This window comes from Lutra lutra, chromosome X (genome assembly GCF_902655055.1).
Source record: "Lutra lutra chromosome X, mLutLut1.2, whole genome shotgun sequence".
Lineage (NCBI taxonomy): Eukaryota > Metazoa > Chordata > Mammalia > Carnivora > Mustelidae > Lutra > Lutra lutra.
In genome coordinates, this window is record NC_062296.1 from 20,504,979 (window position 1) to 20,525,805 (window position 20,827).

At 42.8% G+C, this 20,827-nt stretch overlaps 1 protein-coding gene across 3 annotated transcripts in view; it reads right to left on the minus strand.

Annotated features, from left to right (window-relative positions):
- The window catches only part of RBMX2 (RNA binding motif protein X-linked 2), a 110,177-nt gene extending 89,742 nt beyond the window's left edge, over positions 1 to 20,435 (minus strand). Inside the window, exons 1-7 of one of the 3 annotated variants that reach the window (XM_047714969.1) lie at positions 20,336 to 20,435; positions 20,019 to 20,134; positions 18,839 to 18,890; positions 13,508 to 13,637; positions 11,520 to 11,697; positions 10,806 to 11,077; positions 1,584 to 1,825 (exon numbers count right to left, since the gene is read on the minus strand). In XM_047714969.1, coding sequence (XP_047570925.1) covers positions 1,769 to 1,825; positions 10,806 to 11,077; positions 11,520 to 11,697; positions 13,508 to 13,637; positions 18,839 to 18,890; positions 20,019 to 20,134; positions 20,336 to 20,340 — 810 coding nt within the window. In that variant the 5' untranslated portion in view covers positions 20,341 to 20,435 and the 3' untranslated portion in view covers positions 1,584 to 1,768. Of the gene's footprint in view, positions 1 to 1,583; positions 1,826 to 9,609; positions 11,078 to 11,519; positions 11,698 to 13,507; positions 13,638 to 18,838; positions 18,891 to 20,018; positions 20,135 to 20,335 lie in introns of those variants that run through there. The other 2 variants (XM_047714970.1, XM_047714968.1) reach the window with 2 other exon arrangements.
- Positions 20,436 to 20,827: the final 392 nt, after the last annotated feature.

Sequence of the window (20,827 nt, forward strand, 5' to 3'; positions counted from 1 at the left end):
TGGGAAGAGACTAACTTAAAAGCAAAAGGGTAACACCAGTAAGAGTGAGTCATCACATATTTTGTGTGCTCTAGGAGTTCAAAGAAGGGACTTGTGGTTGTGAGCTAGAGTGGTCGGTATGAGTTTCCTGGAGGAGCTGGAATTGAGGCATTCTCAAAGGGCAGGTAGGATCAGGTAGGTCTGGAAAGCACCGGGAAGGCTTTCACCTCTGGTCCCAGAGCTGCATACGATGCCACCATGCCTGAATTCCATGTTGTCCCATGGAATCTTCTATGATGATAGAAATGGCACACACACACACACACACACACGCTCCCTCTGGCCACATTTTCATTCCAGTACAGTACCCACTAGCCCCGCATGGCTCTTGGCTAGTCACTAATATGAGTGAGGAACTGAATTTTTCATTTTATCTCCATTTAAATAGCCATGTGGAGCTAGTGGCTCCTTCACTGAATAGTGTCAGTCTAGTTAGTGCATAGCCTCATGGGCACTTTCCCACTCAGATTAGGTTGAAGAATTCCCTGAAAGTTCATTTCCAAAGTCTATCCCCAAAGACCTAGGGCAGTGCAAGGATCTGACTCCTCAGAGGGGCTTTGAAGCCTCCAGTCATCCTCCTGATCCATTCAAAACATATGAGCCATTGATGTGACCAGAGGGAGCTCATGCTTTCCAGTCATATCTGTGCTTCTGCACTTGCCAAAACTCCACTGATGGTGATGCCTGGATGGCTCAGTCAGTTAAGTGTCTGCCTTCAGCTCAGGTCATGATCCCAGGGTCCTGGGATTGAGCCCCACATCGGGCTCCCTGCTTCTCCCTCTACCTGCTGTTCCCCCTGCTTCTGCTCTGACACATAAAGTCTTTAAAAAAACAAAACAAAACAAAACCCTCCAACTGATAAAGAATAGGCCCCTTGGTTAAGGGGATAGGAGAAGAATAAATGAAACAAGATGGGATTGGGAGGCAGACAAACCATAAGTGACTCTTAATCGCACAAAACAAACTGAGGGTTGCTGGGGGGAGGGGGGTTGGGAGAAGGGGGTAGGGTTATGGACATTGGGGAGGGTATGTGCTATGGTGAGTGCTGTGAAGTGTGTAAACCTAGCGATTCACAGACCTGTACCCCTGGGGACAAAAATATATGTTTATTAAAAATTAAAAATTAAAAAAAAAAAAATAGGCCCCTTCTAGAACACCAAAGTCAAGGAATCATAAAGAGCAAATCAGAACCTGTACCTGCCAACTGGCCTCAAATACAGTGCTTGGCTAGAAACTACTTCCATGAGACAGAAACACCACGCTGGTACTGAAACCACCACTCCGGCTTCCCTCTATCCACTCAGTCAACAGGAAGAGGATCACTCAACCAGTCATTCTCATACCCCAGCTTTATCCAAAAAGTTAGGTGAGAGGAAGGTCCCAGCCTTACCCAAAACTCCCTGGGGAAATACTTCCAGGCAAGTAAATTTCCTTTATGTTGTACCTATAGTCCTTTTGCAAATAAAATGGCAGGCAGTTCTGCACAAATGTCACCTATCCCTAAATTGGCTGCCTTCATCTGTTCCCTCATTCCTGCCCCTACATACTGAAATTCATCACATGCAGCACCCTAAGTTTTAAAGTCATTTTTTAATGGTTCACAATAATGACAAATACTGACCTTACATATGGATTTAATTTGTCTTTACTTGTAAGTAACATAAATCCAGTTTGGAAGTCAAAAGTACAAATGGTTGAGTGAAAAGTAAGCCTCTTCACCTCTGTTCTTCTAGCTGCTACCTGGTTCTCCTCTCCAGGAGCAATCTCTTTTACCAATGGATCCCTCCTAAAGGCAGAAAACAGAGAAAGGAAGAAATGGAGTGAGGTGAGAAAGGAAGGAAAGATAGAGAACGAAAGCATGAGATTTGACAGGTACTATTTCCTTGAGCCACTGATTTGGTCTGTTTCTATGGTTGCATTTGTAGCTTCAAATAAAGTCAGCACTCATTTTAAACAATGTTTTTTTGTCAGATGAACTAAATGTCAAAAGGTAAGAACCACAATGGGAGGAAAGATGCCTACCATAGTGATTCAAAGCCTGCTGGCCAAAATACACTAAGCATGTTTGAGCTAGTAGCTACACTCCTTGAAAACGGAACCATCCAAATGTAAAGAAATAGATGAAAGCACTAAAAGTAAAAATGCATAGCTTCACTTGCAATGAAAGCAAATGCAAATTAGAATAACCTGAAGCAGGGGCGCCTGGGTGGCTCAGTGGGTTAAGCCGCTGCCTTCGGCTCAGGTCATGATCTCAGGGTCCTGGGATCGAGTCCCACGTCGGGCTCTCTGCTCAGCAGGGAGCCTGCTTCCCTCTCTCTCTCTCTGCCTGCCTCTCCATCTACTTGTGATCTCTCTCTGTCAAATAAATAAATAAAATCTTTAAAAAAAAAAAAAAAGAATAACCTGAAGTTATCACAATATACCTTCCAGAGAAGAAAAAAATAATAAAAATAATTTAAAAATGATAGAATCCAGTGTTGTCCAGAATATAGTGGGAAAATTACATTTAAACTCTACAGTGCTGATGATTGCACAAATTTGATCTTTCTGGAAAGCAATCTAACAATAAGACAAGCTATGGCTCTGTCTGCACTTTTGGATCTGGTAACTCCCCACTGGGGAGTGTGGTCCGAGGGAATAATACAAAAAGAAAAATTTCAAAAGGACTCTGTATAAAAATGTTCATAATAGTATTAATTATGATGCAAAATTAAAACAATCCAAGCAGGAGAAACTGGACAGTGTATTAACATTTTCAGCCACTGAAAACAATAAGGATAGTGGCAACCTAAACAAATAGAAATACACATTTGAAATAAGCAAAACCAGCTACAAAATAAGATATGCGCTCTGACAAGAGCCAGATTATACTTTACGATTTGGTAGTCATCTGGTATACTAATAAAAAAATCCAAAAAAGAGATTTACTTTAATAATCGTGAAGGTTTTTGCTGTTGTTATCTACTTGCTAATAAATGCCTTTCTCCCGAAGAAACATCATTATAATCATCATTGACATCACTTTTTAAGCTACTTGTAACCCAATCCTAAGCCAAATGGAATGATATCTAATACCTCAGTTTCTTACAAAGCATGACGAGAAGGAAAACATCAGTTCAGACTTTTTAAAATGGCTTCTTTAAAGAAGCTAAGTCATCTCCAATCATCCCCAAAGTATTCTGCTAAACCCTAAGCTGGCAAAAAGTAGTCACATTTTTGACTGAAGTTCATTGTAGAGAGTATACTGGCCTTAAATTAAATGTGTAATCACAACAGCCATATATCTGCATGATACACATATACTTTACTTAAAACTTGTTTTTCACATGCACTTTAGAGTAACAATTAACTTATGTCATATGGTTTTGCCCTTTTATAGGACATGGCACAACCCTTCAGTATTTTTAATGATTTATCTAGGGACCAATGTATCTTTGATAACATACTATTGGTCATACTTAATTTGTAGAATAGCAAATGCTTATCGTAAATGTAATTGTTGATTATTTCCTACTGAAAACTATGACCTGCTCTTATCTATTTTATGACGCAGTTTCCAGTAACACTTGCAGGAATCGGGAGCCACTTATTTAGTAAAGGAAGAATGCTAGGTTAAACCCTTCTAGTGCAAATAATCACACCCAAAATTATGTCTTCTAAGTTTACATTTTCAGATAAAATAAAAGACATCAGGAAACATTTAACTTTATTCTTTGGTCCTAACAGCACAGAGCAGAGCACTTAACACTTCACTAGAAGCCCACTTAGACAATGACCAGGTTATTCCTTTCAAAGAGCTTCAAAACATGTTTACAGAAGGGATGTCCTGTACCAGATAAGGATTATCTCCAATTTAGGACCCAATGAGTCCATAAACTGCTGAGATAGATACTTATTAGGTACATGCCCCAATGGGTTAGAGGAAGCAAAAAGGGACGGACAGACGGACTAGGGTGTTAATTAGGCCACCATGAAAGAAATCCCGCTGTGGCCAGAACCAAAAAAAAAATCCTTAGTTAGCACTTCATTCAATGTGGCTGTTTAGCCTTGAGATCACTGGGAATTTGTCCACCAATGAATGCCAACTGTCTCCTGTGAAGTGAATCCATGATAGGAACAGCTAAACATTCACTGTTCCCAATGAGCCGCTGAAACCATTTGCTAACTGGTTCTTTCAGGCTTGGCCTGGTACAGGGTGTATGTGCGCCTCTCAGATTTTCGATTGCATCACGAGTGATGAAAAGCCACAGCTGCTGAGCTCTGAAATCCAACGGTGCTGCTGCTGCTGCGATCCCTTAGCCCTGCATTTCCACCAAGGCCAAACTTCCCACAGGCTGCTCTCAGTCAGTGACTGCATGTGGCAGGGATATTAAGACAGCCCATTCCTGTAAGACATAGGACTCCCTTCACAGGCGACTTGGAGTCAGGGATGCTCCCAGAGAACTCCTCCGGCCTCACAAAGGACAGCAAGGACTAGGCCTGTCCACATCACAGGTGTGGAAAGTAGATGTGAGACTTAATGGGTTAGAAGAAGACAGTTTATTACGGCACAGCAAACAGCATTAGGAGTACTGGCATAGTGTCGCCAGTTTCCCTGTCCCAAGTCCCACAGGACAATGTAATGGGCTCGGGAGGATGCCACCCACGAGGTGGGTTGCATGACAGCTGAGGAACCCGAACTCAAGGGCCTGGGGCTTTTTGAGTAATGAGCAAACCAACCAGTGCCCCTCCCCTGGGAAGCACTCAGTTAAACAGTAGTCACACTGTGGTCATCTTGCCCTACAGAAATGGCTCAGTATTAGGAGATCTGTAAGCCTTGCTTTAAAAACGCTCACTAAGAATGTACAAGGATGCTCGCGACCCACAGCAGACTGCCTCTTCCAACAGACGCATTTGCTTTGCCAGATGTTCTTAGAACTGCACCACACATTCCAAGATCTTTCCTACCCAGCCCTCTGTCCTTCCTGCTCTCCTCCACAGGATTTAGACCTGCATCTAGTCTGTTTGGCAGCTCTCCTTGACTCCTCTGGCCCCCACCCATTTTCCCTCACAAGAGTTTTCCCTAGGAAACCTCTTCTGTGCCTAATTCCATTTTGGCACCTGCTCCTCAGAGAACCCAATCCAGCACGAGTGGTGCCAGTGGTGGTCCAAGAAAACAGGCTGTGATAAGACGGGGTCTGGGACAGCACCAGGCATTGCCTGGTGGACAAGACGGACACTGTCCTGATGGAGGTGTTGGGCACAGATAGTCTCAGGCATGGGACGGCAGTCCAACTACTAAAGATTTCTCTGGAGATAACCTGCGAACCCTGGGAGAATGGCCTGGCAGATGTGGTGATTCAGATTTTTGAAACACAGGAGAAGAATAAGGCCTACAGAGACAGTGGAGATGGCTGGACACTGTGAAGTTGTACTGGACACACTGTAGCCGAGGGAACGGAAATGGAAGACAGTTAATAAGTAGCTAAAGACCAAGTGTGAGAGCCAGAGGGCTTCTGCGGAGCTCACAAAGCCCTTTCTCTTGCAGTGGAGGAGCAGACCAAGAGAGAACATAATGGAGAGGCCCAACTCAAGGGAGATTGGATCCTCAATATTTAATATGTGGCGCATCTGCTTTGTGCAAGTCAGGGCCACATGATTCCATGTGGTTGGAAAATCCTGGGATCCTGAGACATGGAGTGGGAACATCTGGCCAGACACTCCTCAGGGTGTTGGCTCTGCGACCCCCACCCGGGCTTCAGTTTGCAGAGGGGACCACTCTTCTCTCCTAACAGCTAGCATTTCCTCTGGGCTGAAGATGCCGCAGAGCCTGCTCCAATGAGGCAAATCGCGCCCCCCTCCGAGAAGCTGTCCCTGGAAGCTGATAACTAGGAGTAAATCCCAGCATAACCTGGCCGCGTTAGTCGTTAGCCGAACTAAGAGAAGAAAGTATATACCAAAGAGCTGCAAGAATTAGCTGACAGGTACTGACAGGAGCCAAGGAAGCACTGGGGTTGGATTTCAAGGGCGCTATATCAAAAGGGGGCTGAAAAGCAAAAATTCATAGACTTGGGAGCACATTCTCAGAATACAGATTTAATCCCCCAGCAAGGACCCTCAGGGGGTACAAAGTTTCTACTAAGGTGGTTGGTTCTTAGAGGCCTGGAGAAAGTGATGGCTACTACTGAGCAAAGTATTAACGCCTGAGCTGGCCTGACCAACGGCAGAAGGAATGAAAAGGCAGAGGGAAGCAGACACAGTGCAGTGGATAGATTGCATGAGGTCAAAAACCCCATGAGAGGGTAGTATTCCACGGTGGTGGGCGGGGTGGGGGGGCATGGCAGGAGGCAGAGGACACCTCCTTTACCAAGGCCATCAGGAAGGCAGTGGGAAAAGGGGCACTGGTAGCACTACATTCAAAGATGACCCCCTCTGTAGGCCAGGGATGGCAGTAAGAGACCATCACAGAGCTGGGGCCCAGAGAAAGAAAGACCAGGTCTCCACCTGCTACCCACCAGAAGCCAGGAGGCCCCATTACCAGAACAAACCACAAGGCCTGAGAGGCAGCCAAGGGACATTTACCTAGGGAATTGCAGCGATGGCAGATGTACGATGTGTCCCTATGGATAATACAGATGGGACAGCCAGCAAGGGTATCAAAATCTACAAGCTGAGAAAGGCAACAGGGCAGGAACAGGGGTTTAAGGGAGGTTTTCCCCAATAAAAAGTCCTAATTCCTTGCTCAGTTTCAGACTTCAGCTGTTTTCTGACCTGGAAGAGGTAGCTGGGTCCCTAGAAGGAAGGACAATGATGAATTCTGCCCCACTCCACCAAGTACCATAGCCATTTACTTCCATGTATATATACATGGGGAAGAATAGCCAGACATTGGAGGAATATGGACTCGAGATCAAAGCTGACACTGATACCTACAGACCTGAAGCGTGATCATAGCCCTGTTAGGGTGGGGGATTCAGGGCTGAGTAATGACTGAAGTCCTGGCCTGAAACAAGATTCACAGGGGGCCTGCAGAACTACCTAGTGGTCATGTCCTACTCCTCAAGGGTGTAAGAAGAATTGAGTTGGCACTTGAGAGTAATGCCCACGTGGGTCCTGGGCCTGTAGGGCAAGAGCTGTCAGTGAGGAAAGTCAAACCTCTGAAACAGATCCCCTCCACCAGGGATAAGAATAGAGATGGTTACTTTTCTGTGTCAACTTGGCTCAGGCTATACTACCCAACTAGTCAATCAAACATCAATCTAGGTGTGCTATGAAAGTATTTCACAGATGTGATTACCATCTACCACTGGTTGATTTTAAGTAAAGGAGATTATCCTTGATAATCAGGGTGGGCCTTACCCAGTCAGTCGAAGAACTTAATAGCAAAACTGTGATTTTCCTGATGAAATTCTGCCTGTGGACTGCAGTTTCAAGCTCCTGCCAAAGCATTCAGCTGCCAGCCTGTCCTATAAATTTCAGACTTGCCTAACCAGTTCCCACAACTGCGTAATTCAATTCCTTGCCATACACACACACACACACACACACACACACACACACACAGGCACACCTCAGAGCTATTGGGGGTTCAGTTCCAGACCACAATAAAGCAAGTCACTTGTATCTCTTCATTTCCCAGTATATATAAAACTTGTTTACACTGTACTGTAGTCTATTAAGTATGCAACAGCATTATGTATTAAACAAAAACAATGAGCATACCTTAATTTAAAAATACTTTATTGCTAAAAAATACTAACCACCATCTAAGCCTTCGGTGAATCATAACCACTAATCACAGATCACCCTAACAAATGTAATAATAATGAAAATTTTGAAATATTGCGATTACTGAAATCTGACAGAGAAACAAAGTGAGAAAATGCTGTTGGAAAAATGACACTGAGACTTATTCAACACAGGGTTATCACAAACCCTTAAATTTGTTTTAAAAAAAAAGAAAGAAAGAAAAAGAAAAAAATAACAACAACAAAAACCAGTTATCTGTGAAGCAAAATTAAGCAAAGAGCAATAAAACGAGATATGCCTATATGCTTTCTCATTAGGAATTGGCTTACAGCAGGATATATATAACCTATTGGTTGTTTTCCTGGTATAACACTAATACATAAATCAAAACACTATTACATCTCAGGAGAGACAGTAGATCAGTGCGACCATTAAGAACCTAAAAGATGCAGAAAATGGTAGCCCCTGTACCTTTGCACCTATAGCCAAATGGGGGTTCCTCCATGACTAGCTGAGGCAGAAAACAGCTTGAGCTTAGTTTCCAGGTGGGTCAGCTCTGTATGTGGGTGCAAAATGAAGAGGAATGGTATCTGCATTACAGCCACATTCAGGGGTGGAGAAGGAAACTTTCCAAGGGACAGGACCTCAAGAAGTGCATCTAACTTGGTGTAAAAGAACTGGCCTAAAGTGAGAATATTCATTGGATATATACAGACTCCTGGGCAGTGGCCAATGGCCTGGCCATCTCATTGGGAGACTGGAAGGACCAGGGCTAAAGATCAGAGACAAGGAGGGCTGGTGTAAAGACAGTGGACTGACATGCGGGAGGAGGCAGAGTGTGAACATTTCTGTATCCCATGCTAACAGCCATCAGGACATCCACTATGGAAGAGGCACTAAACTGCCCAGCAGATAAAATGACTGAGCCAGGGCCTTTGTCAGCGGTTACCACAAAACCAGCACAATGGACACATAAACACAGTGCCACACGGCTGATGAAGGCCCAGCACCAAGGACTCCTGCTTCCCCAAGCGGATCTAGTGGGACTCCTCCTGACAGGTGCTTTGGCTCAAGGACTCACGCTACCATTGGTCTTGCTGACACATTCTCAGAACTCCACAGCAGTCTGAGACTTTTCCTCCCCAACCTTCCTTCCTGCCTTCCCAATTCTCCAGAGGTTAGTCCTCTATCAGAGTCTGACTGCTTTCCCAGACTCCTCCGACCTCCTTTCCCATCTTCTTTCATGGGCATTTTCCCCTAAAAAAAAATCTCTCACACATCTAACCTTGGATTCAAACTAAGATATGAGGTCAACTAATTTAATGGGCTCACTAAAGCTCTGTTCCTTTGTTCTGAAGGGTCAGAAGTTCCATTTTAGTGATTCAGCAGCAATACCAAGGTGCTGTGAACTAATTCCTACCTAACTCATAAGGGACTGATCGATAAAATGAAAGGACAAGATTCTCCAGATGAGAAAACAACTGCCAAGGAGACCAGAGAGATAGGCATTAAGCTGACAAAGCATTCCTAGCTCAGCAAGGACGGCTACTTGAAAAGGAAACTTGGCCCATAGGTAGGCTGGTATGTCACAAACATGGAAAGGGAGCTGGCTAGCCAAAAGGCATAAACAAACCCAAATGACCATCCACTGAGGAATGGATAAACAAAATGCGGTCTATTCGGTCTATGCGGTCTATATTATTCAGACATAAAAAGGAACAAAGTATTGGGACATCTGGGTGGCTCAGTTGATTAGGCGTCTGCCTTCAGCTCAGGTCATGATCCCAGGATCCTGGGATCGATTCTTGCTCAGCGTGAAGCCTGCTTCTCCCTCTCCCTCTGCCTACCACTCCTCCTGCTTGTGCTCTCGCTCACAAATAAATGTTTAAAAATCTTTAAAAAAAATAAAAAGGAACAAAGTACTGACCGATACTACAATATGGATGAACCTCAAACACACAAGTGACCGCAGACACAAAAGCCCGTAAGTTGTAGGATTCCACTGAAATAAAATGTCCAAAATAGGTAGTTCCACAGAAACAGAAAGCAGATTGGTAGTCGACAGGGATGAGGAGGAGGGAATGGAGAGTAACTGCTTCATGGGCACAGGGTTTCATTCTGGGGTGGTGGAAAGGTTTTAGAACTACACAGGGGTGGCGTTTTGGTGCACCATGAATGTACCAAATGCCACTGAATTGTTCCCTTTAAAATGGTTAATTTGATGTTACATGAATTTCACCTTGATAAAATTAAATAAATAAATAAATAAATAGCAAGGAGATGCATGGATGTTAAAAAAGAGACATTTTTTTAAAAATTTTTTAAAAGGAGGGTGGGTGCAGAGGGAGGGGCCTGGTGTTAAGAATCACTATTGCATTCATATCAAGTTGTCCAGACCTAGTCAAACCACCCTTCTCTATGCTACGGCTGTACCTGCCAACGGAAAGGTCACCCACACCTCTAGCACAAAGACTAGAATTCTAGAACTGCTTGGTATTTCCCCTTTCCTAGCAATTTCGTCATGAATGGGGGTCGTAAATTCAAGGGCCACATTTATGAAACCAAATCTAGGATACCTCGTCTGCTAAGTACTGAGCAAATTCCCAGGAAAAAGAAATTTACTCAAAACTCCAGGCTCTGTGGCTGTTAAAACTACAGCTCTCGGTGACTCTAGTACTCAAGGGATTGGAAGAATTCAGCTTCAGAGAGTTTACTTACAGTAACAGTAAAAGCCTAACTGAATATGACTGCATTTGAAAGCGCACATTCATTTCCAGTTCTATCGGGCCACCAGACAGGCCGCGGCTTCAATGGTGCCTGCGGTCACTGAGGTTAGAGGACTCCCGGTCCCAGGAGTGCCGGGCCCTCTTATGCCTGTTCGACCTCTCTCGGCTCCTACTTCTACTTCTCTGACTACACCCCTCAGAACGCCCACTGGGCCAGCTGGAATATGTGTCTGAGCTTCGAACTCTCTCTCTATCTCTGTTCTTTTCTTCTCTCTCTTCCTTCCTGATTGAGGACTTATGTTCATGCTTCACCTTCTCTTTCTTCAGCTCCCTCTCTCTGTCCTCTGCGCCACCGCGGCAGGTCGCCCTGACCTCAGGAGAGCTGTGCTGGTGCTTTCGCAGCTCTCTGAGCTCTGACTTCTGGCCCTTCTCTGAGTTCTTGCTGCTGTGCTTTTTAGAGTCAGGGTCATCCTCTTCCTTTACCATCTTGTTTCTGGGTGGTGAAGAGGAGGGTGGCTGCTCTGCCTGTACCTCCCGGTCAGTCTTCTCTTTGTCTTTCTTTCTTCTCTTTTTTTCCTTTTTGTCTGGAGGAAAAAGGGGCACAACCAGTAAGAGGACGATGGAGGAGAGTGAGGGTATGCAAAAGGAAAGCCTGTGGGCAGCAGTGAGAAGCAGTCATACTCTACACTTCCAGAAAGTGTCTCTGAGAAGCCAACTTGGATGGCTCTCCCCCTTGATATGTCAAGTTGCTGTATAAGGCAATTCTCACCCTTAATTACCATTTTAAAGATGCTGCCTCCAAATACAGTCACATTCAGAGGTACTGAGGGATTAGCACTTCAACATATGAATTTGAGGAGACAGAATTCAGCCCGTAATATTAGTCTTTCCACTTTCCCAATTAAAATAAGATTTCCCACACCTTTTCCCTTCATACTTAAGAACTGATTATCAACTCTCAGTGAACGCTGGGAAGAACAAACACTAAGACTACCCAGAATCTTCTCTTGGGTCTTAACGCTTTACCTTTTTTGTGTTTTTTTGTGGGTTTGTCATCTTCAGAACCCTCAGCTGAACTCACTGAGGGGGTGCGAGCGCCACAGCCCTTCTCCTGGAGTTCTTTGGTCACATCATCTGTTTCTTCTGAGTCCTTAGGAGCTCGATAGTTAGACACATGATCCACTCGGATAGTTCGTCCTTTGATCTAAGACAGAGGCAATGCTTCAGCAGAGATGGCCCTCCCATTGAGCTCTTTGAACCCAGCTGCAGAACGCCATGCCTTTGAACCACACCCTTTACCTTCCTGCTAATTTTGTTGCTGGGGAAATCTCTAAAGCAGACCTGCCCAACTGGTGTGTCACAGCACACAGACCTAGGTAATAATTTCCTCAGCCTTTGGGGCAGCCAGCTGGGGCCTGGGGCAGCTGGAGTCCCTGAGGCTCTTGTACCAGGCAGTCTTGTACGTCACAGTCTACCCCAGTGTGCCACACAATAACCTTCATGTTCTACATGTACCATTAAGTGAAAAAAGGCTGGGGCAGTACTGCCCCGAGGGGAAACTGAGAATTTACATGCATAAACAATGAATTACCGGCAGTCTGTAACATTAATTCACTGTAAAACATGATGTGGCCTGGCAGCTAGAATGAATTCCTGAAATCAAGTGCAGTGATGCAGCTGTTTTCTTGATACAGCAATTAGGATGAGGCCAAGGCAGACCAACAGCTGGGAAGGGAAAGAGATCTTTCTTCTTAAGCCCTCACACCTTGCTCTACTCCCACCATACTGGAACAATGGCTCACACTGATATTTTTGCTGTGAACCAGAACTCTCTGGGTGAACAATAAAAAATTAACCCCTCCCTCACTTAAAAAACATTCAGGCAGAGCCCCTGGGTGGCTCAGTCAGCTGAGTGTCTGCCATAGGCTCAGGTCATGATCCCCGAGCCCCACGGCAGGCTCCCTGCTCAATAGGGGGTCTGCTTCTCCCTCTCCCTCTGCCCCTCCCCCGGCTCCTTCTGTCTCTCTCTCTCTCTCTCAAATAAATAAATAAAATCTTCAAAAAATTCAGGCAGATACAGACCTATTCTATGGGCAAAATCATCCAAAATGTTAAAAGTCTGGCTTTTGTTGTTCCCACACAAGAGCAGATTTTTATTCTTACCTTTAAGCCTGAGTAGTCAGTCATTTTTCCTATTCCCCTTTTGAAAACATTTTTGAAAACCTCCCTTTTATAGTGACTCCATTTGACTGCTGGCTCTCTTAAAAATTAAGCCTAGTACCTTGTTCCACCCTGTCCTAGAGTCTCCAGCTGTTCCACACTGGTGCAATCAGTGACAAACTCTCCAGGTCAAAAGTCAACCCCCCAACCTATGACAGTGCTTATCCAACTGCAGTGCTTTCCCTAAATAAGCACAGGGACCAGGTAGAGCACCGATAGGCCTGACCTGCCCATCAACTTCTCTCAGGCCAGGGGTGGAGAGGGAACAGAGGAGAAACAACTTCAGAATGAGTTACTTTTGTAGAATTTGTCATCACACTTTAACTAGAGAATTTCCAGGGCCCAGTAATGTTAAGTCAGTAGAGATATATGACAGACCCACAGAGCTCTGTCTTAGAGCATGAAGCCATGAGAGCCCCAAATCCCAATAGAGCATAGCATGGAAGAGCAGCATTTGCTAGTCTTTTTGTTGCCCAGTACATCAGAGATGAGAGTGGGTATGAGAATGGAAAGGTGTGAAGCCAGAGGCTTGGTTGGGAGCGGGGGGCATGATAACTATGCTCCTGGGAAGATGAACATGAGGAAAAGGAACAAGTGTTAGCAGGGTCGTATGCTAGTGAAATTATTTCCTGGGATCATTTCCTGGTCAGTACGTCCCCACACCTCGGCAACCCTCTCAACACACCCAAGTGACCAATACTGTCCTTGTACCTGTGGCAATCAGGTGGGAAATTAAACTGAACCCTTACATACAGGAAAAGTCCAGCCAAATCCTGCTTAGTGAACACACTCACCTTGATCCCATTAAAATTGTCAACAGCCAGAATTGTGCTCCTCTGGTCTTCATAGCAAAGGAAACAGAATCCTTTGGATTTCCCAGTCTTCTTGTCCCGCACCAGATTAATGTTAACAATCTCCCCATATCTATTTATTTTATAAAAGAGTAAGACACTATTGATTTAAAATGCAAAAACTTCCAGATTGAATGACAAAACAAAATTCAGATAATATAATCTGTATAGGAGACACATCTAGAACAAGATAACATAAAAAGGTTAAAAATAAAAATTAGACAAAGACAGAGCAGGAACACCCAATTACAAAAATTATGGGTGGTAGTATTAAGATCAAAGATGAATTCAAGGCCAAAAAATATTTAAATGGGACTAAGAGAGCTCTTTTACACTGAAAAGGGTCCTAATATATTACAAAGATATGTCATGAAACCTTAGGCATAAATTCACAAGTCAAAAATTTAATTAAAGAAACTATTAAAAATAAAAGGAGAAACTAATAACAAAAGTAATGCGATAGTTTAACATGCCACTTAAGTTTATAACACATAAAGTTGACAAAAATAAGGTCAAAGGAATTAATATCAATATATAACTATATATCATAAATATAAACATAACAATGTAACAATTATGTTGTTAATAAATATTAATGTCAAAGTACCAGATACATATATTTGAATCTTACAAAAAGAGGACAATTTCTTCTCAAGAATCCACGAAACATGTATTAAAATTGGTTACAGAATAAACCTCAATAATGTCCCAAAACAGAACAGAACGTGTTCTCCAATCACAATGTAATACAGCTGGAAATCATATTTTAAATAAAAAAAATGTGCTTCTAGCTAACTTGAAACCTAGCTAACAACTGGATGAAAGTGAAATAAAGAAAAAAAAATCAATGGCAGACTACTTAAAAAACAACAAAAATGAGAAGAATATATACCAGAACTTACAGGATGCAGCTAAAATCACAATCAGAAAAATCTGTGACTTTTAGGAATTTTACTGTTAAAAAGGCAGAATGAATATAAAAGAAAACAAATCGAAGAAAAGCCAATGGGAGTTAATAAAGATAAAAGCACAAAGTAATGGAAAAAAGAAAAAAGTTCTACCTTACTCCTTATACAGAGTTAAATTCCAGGTAAGTGAAAGATTCATAAGCTAAAGAGTAAAGTCATAGAAATAAAATAAGAATTGATGGATACTTAATAACATGTTCACATACATACAGCCCGGCCAGCTATGTAGCACCTTACCTAACAGAAAATACAGGTTTCCCTGCTACCTGAATGCCCCTTCACTTTTACAAAAGACCTATATTAGTACCTGTTTTCACTAACCGAAAGAAAGCTGAAGAGGATTTTCACTTTTATGATATGGTAACTGCTTCATCACTTTATGCCACTGTAGCTTAGAAAGCTTTCACAGAACACTCTACCTTCTGATAGCAAGGGAAACCCATATTGGAGCTGATTCAACTAAGGACAGGAGCTATTTAACACTGTTTAATATTGTAGGTACAGGCCAGTGCAATTAGAAAGGAGAAAACAAATGTAAAAAATGAAAAAGTAATCTTTTTCATTCTATTTGAAGATTTATTTATGTATATGTTTATATATGTATAGAAAACTCAAGAGAATCGACGACAAAAACAAGCAGTATAGTAATTCAGTAAGGTAACAGGATATAAAGTTAAAAAAAATAAATCACTCTCTTACAAACAATAATCAGAGGATATAACCAAAGAGAAACCCCATTTGTATTAGCAACAAAAAAAGATAAAATACTTAGAAATAAACTTAACAACAAGCAATGTACAAAGTCCATATAGAGAAAATTTTTTAAAACTGAAAGACACACATAGTATTGAATAAATATAAAGACATCCTTTGTTTTTAGGTAGGATGACTCAACATCATAAAGACAGCAACATCTTCCCCCAAGTTAATATTGAAATTTAATATAGTACAAGTTGTGTTTCACTTTCCTGGAGCTGGATTCATTGATTCTAAAATTCTCATGGAAAAATGAACATGTAAGAGTAGATGGAAAATCTTTAAAAAAGAACACTGAGGAGTAACTCTCCCAGATATTAAATACACTGAAAAAATGCTATGAATAACTAGTGTGCTACTGGCACATAAAGAGACAGACAGACCAACAGAAGAGAATAAAAAGCCATGAAAGAGATTCAAGTATATATAGAAAAATTAGTAATATGATAAAGGTGACATCCCAATTTGCTGGGAGAAAATATGAACGTTTTTATAAATGTTGGGACAACTGGAGAGCTACTAAAAAAACACAATGAAATTGGATCTGTGTCTCATACTATACATCAGAATAACTCTAAATGGACCAGATACTTCAATTCATAAAAATGAAACTATACAAGTACTAGAAGGGAGCACAGATGGGCGGGTGGGGAGATTACTATCTAATTATGACTCAAAATCCAGAAGCAACAAAAAAAAACCCTGATAAATCTGACCATATAAAACACTAGAGTGTGAGACTATACAGGGTCAGCACAAAGAAGTTTTGGGGATGATGGAATTGTTATTCATCCTAACTGTGGGGGTGACTACACAAATCTATACACGTATTAAAGCTCACAGGACTGTACACTCCCTAAAAAAATCAATTTTACCATATAATTTAAACACATGAATGAATAAAAAAATTTTTTAATTTTGCACAGCAAGAAAAAAATCACAACGAAGTCAAAAGACAAATGACAAAATTCGAGAAAATATTTACAACTCTTATCGTAGATAAAGGACCACAAAGCAGTTTTTTTTCCTTTCGCTATAAAGAAGATCATCAAGACAAGTGGTGAAGCTGAATAAAGTCTGTGGATTAGATAATAATATTGTATCAGTGTTAACTTCCTGAATTTGTTCCCCATACTGAGGTTAAACAAGAGAATGCCCTTGTTGTGGGGGGAAATACATATTGAAGAATTTAGGGATAAATGGGCATCATGTCTGCAACTGACTCTCAAATGGTTCAGAACAAAATAACAGATACACATGGGGAGAAATAACAACAAAGCAAATGTAGTAAAATGTTAATATCTGGGGAATCTAAGCGAAGGGAAACAGGTATTCTTTACGATACTTTATAACTTTCTTATTTTAAACCTGAAATTATCTCAAAATAAAAAGTAAAAGAAAAGATAATATAGCAACTCATTTAAACGGACTCCTATAGACCAAACTGGGCCAATTTGAACATCAAGAAATAATAATGATGATAATGTAGTATAATACATCAAATTAAGTAAAGTAAGTCCACAGTAACACAATACATGACAAGTGGTATAACAGAGTTAAAACCATTAAGAGCTTTTGTAAAATCACTAAGAAAATGAGGAACACACCAACAGAAGAAAACAAGCAAGAATATGAAAAGACAACTTAAAATTAACAAGAAATAATGGCATGTAAATCTATAAAAGATGTTTTACCTCACTGATGATTAGAGGGAAAGTAAACTCATAATGAGAAACCATATGACAAATATATTTTTTTAAATAACAGCTGCCAATTAGGATTCAGAAAAATGGACATTCTAGTGAGAGTAGAAACTGGTACAACCTTCTCAGACAGCCATTGGCTATACTTATAAAACATCTTAAAAATGCTAACATGGGGCACCTGGGTGGCTCAGTGGGTTAAAGCCTCTGCCCTTCGGCTCAGGTCATGATCCCAGGGTCCTGGGATCGGGCCCCACATCAGGCTCTCTGCTAGGCGGGGAACCTGCTTCCCCCACTCTCTCTCTGCCTGCCTCTCTGCCTATTTGTGATCTGTCAAATAAATAAATAAAATCTTTAAAAAAAATGAAATAAAAAATAAAAATGTTAACATACTGATCTAGTAATTTCACTATGGAATCTATCAGGAATGCATACAAAGGATGTATGTACTACAATGTATACTGCAATACAATTTATAACAGCAAATAATGCCCAACATTTAAAAAAAGATGATAAAGAAATATACCAAAATGTTAACAGTTTTTCTTTAAAGTACATTCTAATTTCTTCTTTATGCTTTTCCTTTTTCCAAATGTTCTATAATGATTATACATTACCTTGATAATCAGAAAAAATTTTTTTGAAAACTACTGTTACCAATGGCAAAGGCAATCTTCATGGAGAGCAATGTGTACAGCCAAAATAGACAAACACACCAGCTGATCATCACTCAATGCAAGTAAGACAAAAACACTCCCTAGATGGAAGGGTGGACGAGGCAGAGGTATCATAAGGGGTGGAAGTTACAGGTTGCACCTGCTGTGAACTTCCAGCTCCCCAAAAGTAGGAGGAAAGAGCCTCTGTCCCTCTCCGGGTGCTTTGCCAGTGTGGGCTGCTGAGGCCCTCTCCCACGGCCTTCTCATGTGTGCTGCCCAATTTCTTTCCCATGGCCCTCTCCCCCACATGCTGCCCAACTAGTGAGGGTCCTTTTCCTATCGGACAGCCCAACCATCCCCTGCCACAGCAATGTCTCTCCCATGGTGTGCTGGCTGTTTGCTTCCACAAACCCTTCTACCCCAGTCCTCTGCCTGTACATGCTGTCCAACTTTTCTACAACAATCCTCTGCCCTCAGGGCCCCTCTGGCCTTACGGACTATCCAACCATTCTGTGTAGCTCTGGGTTGTGCCTAGCCCCTCTCCTACCAGCTTCCACTACTAGTGCAAGCTGCCAAGATGCTCTCCCACCCAATGCTGCTGCTTTCATCTCACAGCAGAACGAGGAAAGTAAGGTTCACCTCGTCATTCTTGTTCCTCATCAGCCTATAATTCTCAGCTTCTGGGTAAAGAGATAATGGCTCTGCTCATTAACCTTACACTCATCTATAAACTAAGAAAACAAACTACTGACTAAAGCTTTTTGCTTTTTCTCCCATTTCTCTGTGCTTTGCCCTAATGCTACAACACCACACAGATGTAGGCCAGGGGGCCCTGTGATCATGGATTACCCTTAGTTTGCAGGAGCCCAAGGAGCCCAAGTAGCCCTGTGAGTTCCAGTCTGTTCCAGTGTAGGCCCAGGCTGAACAAGCTTCACTGAAAAAGCAATAAAAATAGGCCAGAATCCCCAAGACAGCCTCCTAAATCATCCAACTTCTTGGATTTTCCATATTGGAAGAGCTCTACAACCATGTCCTGGGGCTGATCTAGACTACAGGAGATGCTCCAGCCCTCCCCATGCAGGGAGGCCAGTTAGCTTAGCATAAAATAAATGGATTTTGTGTGATGCCACAAAATGCATTATGGAAGCACACTCTGATGACCTAGAAGTCAGGAAATGAAAAAGGACTTACTGTGAGAACACACAGATGATGTCCCCTTCAGTCAGTTCATAAGGAAGCCCTCCTAGAAGAAAAAACCACATTTAACATTTACCAAGTGTCTACAAGCATACCATGCACTAGGCCCAGCACTGGTGGGTGCAAAGAAAAGTAAGCCAGAGAGTCTGCCCTCAAAGAAGTCAGTCTGATGATACGACAGAAGCATATATAAAGTGCAGTACTAGTGCAGCAAAAGGAGTGATTAACTGTGGAAAAGTCGGTGTCACCACTAACCAAATACTCCTCACACCCAAAATCTTAGGGACAAAGCAGATAGTTTCCGGCATAAAACTCTGCTTCCACAAACATATCTCGAACACACCTGCTCTTTACCCAGAAATTCACAGCTAAGATCCAAAAATCAGTTTAAATATGAAAATATTAACCCCACCTCACATAGACTAAGGATTTTAAAATTCTTTTAAAATTCTTAATTGTCTTTATAGACAACTTTCAGCATTTCACAGGACATAAATTCCCCTGCAAATCTCTCCTTCTTCATCTGTAAAATGGGGACTTTAGTATTTACTTCACAGAACTGTTGTAAGAATTAAATAAAACAATGGATATAAGTGCTTAGCACAATATCTGGTGCAATAACTTCTTTGAACAAACCGTCATATTACTGGAAGTGACACAAAGTGAATATAGATATGACAATATGGCCATGGACAGAAGGCAGGAGCTAATTAGATGAGAGAAATTAATTCTGAGGGAAGGGGAAAGGGCAGGGGACTAGCAATCATACAGGATCGTGCCTAAGACCGTGAGTTCTAGAATCCCATAGTTCTGGCTGTCCCACTTACTAGCCATGTGGCCTTAAGGAAGTCCATTAACTTCCCTGCACCCCAGTTTCCCTAGCTGTGTAATAGGGGGACGCGGTATAATAATGGTCTCTGAAACCAAGAAACCAAGTGGCAAGACTCTTACCACAGTGAATGGCAAAGGGTTACTATCATGGACACTGACGTGACAGGGGGAGCAAACTAGAAATGGGAGAGAAAAGAGATATGGAAAACGGATTTACGGGGCAGCCAGCAGAAGGAAATAAAAGTGCGTGATGAATGCTGGGAGGAATGAAAAGGCGGGAATGCCGAAAGGTTAGGAGGCAGGCCAGGAGAGGAGCAGCGCGGGAAAAAGATGTGGACCTCACCCAGGAAGATCCAGGCGCTGTCCTTGTACTCGGAGTGCCAGGACACCTTATCTGCCACCCCAAGCTGGACCTCACGCTCATTCAGCTCGTTGATCAGCTTCACTTTAGTTAAAGGGCTGCAGGGGGTGGGGGGGGCAGAAAAACGGACATTAAGAGCGGCCTGGCCAGAGGTAAGGGAGAGCAAAACTAAGGGACTAATTTTCCAGTCTCTGCACCTCTCCTGCCCCTCGGCCCGGCAGACGCTCTACCACCCAAGTCCTGGTGGGCCACCTCCCGCGGCCCGTCCCTACTTCTTCAGAGGTAAACTGAGGCCTTACTTCATCTTCTCAAGTTCGCGCTCAGCACCCAGACACTGACTTCCGGGAGAGTCTGCACCGCGCCTGCGCGGCCCCAGCGTCACGCTCCCATTGGACTCCGCGGAGCTCGCGTCGCGCCGGAAGAGCTTGGCCGCGCCGGGGCGTGGCTCCTACGCACTAGCGCGGGAAAACATTTTCCTTGCTCCGCGGGTTTTGCTCTCCCGGGGAGTTTTTGTCTAGTCCCTCGGTTCGTCTCTCTGTGAAGCGGGGGCACGGGTGTCAGCCGGGTTTATTACAGGACCCTCAGCTGCTGGACTACGCCTGGTATTGATTGGGCTCCTATAAATATTTGCTGAATAAAGACTGAAAAAGGGTGCCCATTAAGGCGACTTTAGCCCCAGCCTTTGCTCTCGATGCAAATCCCTACTCGGGCTTCACTCCCAGCCAACTGCTCACGCACACACACATCCATCAAAGCATCTCTGTTCAGGAATAAGAAGATAGGTGAGAGGG